Source organism: Capsicum annuum, chromosome 6 (genome assembly GCF_002878395.1).
Source record: "Capsicum annuum cultivar UCD-10X-F1 chromosome 6, UCD10Xv1.1, whole genome shotgun sequence".
Taxonomy (NCBI): domain Eukaryota; kingdom Viridiplantae; phylum Streptophyta; class Magnoliopsida; order Solanales; family Solanaceae; genus Capsicum; species Capsicum annuum.
The window spans coordinates 206,605,627-206,608,827 of record NC_061116.1 but is presented as its reverse complement, the minus strand read 5'-3'; the positions used below and the strand labels follow the sequence as shown (position 1 = coordinate 206,608,827).

At 37.2% G+C, this 3,201-nt stretch overlaps 1 protein-coding gene across 1 annotated transcript in view; it reads left to right on the top strand.

Moving 5' to 3' along the window:
• Positions 1 to 260: 260 nt before the first annotated feature.
• LOC107875972 (probable serine/threonine protein kinase IREH1) overlaps positions 261 to 3,201 on the top strand; it is a gene marked incomplete in the record, with an annotated part of 35,216 nt that continues 32,275 nt past the window's right edge. The window contains 1 exon segment of the mRNA XM_047413846.1: positions 261 to 1,088. Coding sequence (XP_047269802.1) covers positions 524 to 1,088 — 565 coding nt within the window.

Genomic DNA, 3,201 nt, shown 5'->3' with positions numbered 1-3,201 from the left:
ATAACGTTTGAAACTTTAAAATTGATTATTACTATTTTATATAATAATTATTTAATACTAAAAATAGAAAAAAATATAGCAAAAATCTACTAATTTCATAAATTGAATAAATAAATAAAAATAATTATTTAATATATGGATCAAATAAAACGAAACTCAGAAACAGTATTGGTTTTTGAGAGTAAAAATTGAGGTTTTAAAAATCCCACAATTTCCAAGTCCCCTATTATAAATAGAGTATTCCACGGCGGTCAAGTCTTTTCGTGTTTGTTTCATTTCACCCCCACTAGTTTTCTCTCTCTTCACCGTCACCCTCACCATTTCCGACTCTACAACAAAACCAGTAAACCATAGTCTTTTTCAGTCCAAAACTCTGCAAATCAGTCAAATCTCCATTGATGCTCTAGTTAAACTTCACTTCACAGCCCCTCATGCTTTAATGGCGGGGCTGTAGTTCACTTCACGAAGATTCTAGAAAAAGAAGTAATTAATAGTGTTATTAAAACCCTAGGCATCATCGAAGATGGTATTCAAAGGTAGATTTTTCTCATCGAAGAAATCCGACCCGTTAAGTCCTGATGGATCCTCCGGGTCAAATTCCAATTCCCCGATCCGATCCGATAAGAAGAAAGCAAAGTCTGCTTCTCCGATCACTCCGAAAAAAGATGCTAAAGGTAAAGGAAGCCCGAACCCGAACCCGGACCCGACTCCGAGCCCGAATCAGGCGAGAACGGAAGTGAGGCCGACGTCGGTATCGGTGTCGCCGATAGTGGCATCGTCATTGGGGTTAAATAAGATAAAGACTCGATCTGGGCCGTTGCCACAAGAGAGTTTTTTCGGGTATGCTAGTAGAGATAAGGGGAATTCTCTAGGTGTTAGTAATTTATCGAAGAATGTAGCGGGGGGACGGGGTGGTGGTGGTGATGGGCCATCGAATTCTGCTTTGAGGAAGAAGGGTTTAGTGGAAAATGTAGATAATGGGAGCAATTCAGGTAGCATGTCATCCGAGAGTGGTCGTTTGAGGGATCAAAGTCTTCATGTACCTGGTCCATCAAGGCTGCAGAATGCTGAATCGTCTTCTGAAGCAGGTAAAGTAGTTGTCTTTTGTGGATGTGGTTATTTGGCAACTGGATTTAGCTATGTACATTTGATCTTTCAAAATGAATATATATCTTATTAAGCGCTTAAAGATTAGTAGTTGTGTTTGGAAGGCTAAACCGTTATCACTCAGGAAAAGTAGAGAAGTGGCAAATGCTGATCCAACTAGAAAGTTCGATACATTCTTTTCAGTTACAATACACGAGTCGTAGTTCTAAATCAGTTGAACTGTCTTGGCATTAGATGATCTCATGCCTGAAACACTAGAGAGATGTCATTTTTTTTTCTTTTTTTATGAGATAGATGTTTTATTAAAAGGTACCAAGATGGTACAGGAAAAGAGACAGAAACACAATAAAACAAAAGCGGCCTCCTATACCCTTCTTCCTTGCATATCGGCTAAATTCATATACTGGTTCAAATTCTCCTTTAAGCTACCTTTACTCCAGAAATGCAAATTTTGCAAACATCTGTCTTTAATTCCAGAGATGTGCGTTCTCTGTCCTTCAAAGCAAACTTTGTTCCTCTCCACCAAGATTTTGGAATAACTCCCAACATTCTCTAGAAATTTACAATGGAGAAAAAGGTGCTCCACGGTTTCCTGATCTTCTTGACTGTGGAAGCATCTATTAAATAGGTTAAAACCTATTTTCTGCAAGATATTTTGAGTTAAGCATGTTCCCCAAGTTGTAATTCATCCAAAACATGCTACTTTAACAGGAGCTTTGTCTTCCAAATCATCTTCCAAGGCCATTAAACTCAGCGTTGGACTGTGTAATTTGCTAGGTTACCAGGTTGACTCGCATTAGGAAACTGAATCATGCAGTGGGGCTACATGGAGGCCTTGATTATTAGAATGTTAATCTTTAAATCAAATCGAGCTAGTGTATAGTTCTTTCTTGATTGTTTTTCTATTCTCAAGGAAAAAAAATCAAATTGAACAATATGCTATAGACAAGGATCTAGAAGCTAAGGCTTAATGGAGTAGAGGGTTTCACTTTTGAAAATATCTAGTTACGCAGAGTGTTGTGTTGCGATTTTTCAAATGAGTAAACGTTTTATTGGAGTCAAATGGAAGAAAGATGGGTGTCACACCCCTTTTTTACTGAAAAGATATTGATTGTTATGTTCGATAGAGTTTTATTTATTAAGGTGAGAAAAGAAAAAATGTTTTTCAAAAAAGGATTTTGCAATTAAACTTAGAGTCGCCACATGGCATTGTTTGGTGTGCCAAGTCACTTTTTAAATTCCTTCTTCAAAAGCTGTTGACTCTAAAAACCGATCCACGAACAGAGATTCCGGTTAAGAAATTTTCTTGACCCAGAGGAAGGTGTTAGGCACCCCTCGGAACCGTGGTTCGTGCGACCACGGTCGCTTCGTTGAGTATATTGGCTAATATGATACTATGGAATGGATAAACTTCACACAAAAACACAGAAGCAGACAGACAAACAAACAACCACCGTTCGAAAAATAATGACCAGTCCAATTAATATAGTCCAGAAATGAAAAAGTACTGAAATGAAAACCTAAACTAATCTGAACTACCCTAAATTATGCTCTACTCGACGCCTCAAGTCTTGATCACGAACGTCCTCCGCAAACATGATACTACTTCGGGGCATTTCCAGTGAATAAGTACAATTCTCTTGGGGCATTCCCCAGTACAATGTATACATTTGAGTGAATGCGGTAAACTAAAACAATCTCAAGCCAAGTAATTCAAACATTCAACAATCATCAATCTCTACAATTTGCCTACCCAACCTACCATTTGCCTATTAAATTCGGCCTAAACATACTACTATCGAATGAAAACAAATCGAATTGATAATAGTAATAACTTGAAATAAACTAATGAAAGTTATGAATTAATGGATTTTCCGATTCCCTTCTCTGATAATTGATTTTAGTTCTCAAATGAGATATCTTTTAATCAAACAACCTATAATCAATGAAATCAAGTAATAGATCAAAACAAACAACTATTCACACCATCAAGCGCACAAAACCAAATTGTACAATGAAATTAAGAGATAACAAGATAGGATGGGACCTCAATCGGGGATTAACCACGAAATTTCTTCAGCAATTCCACTAATA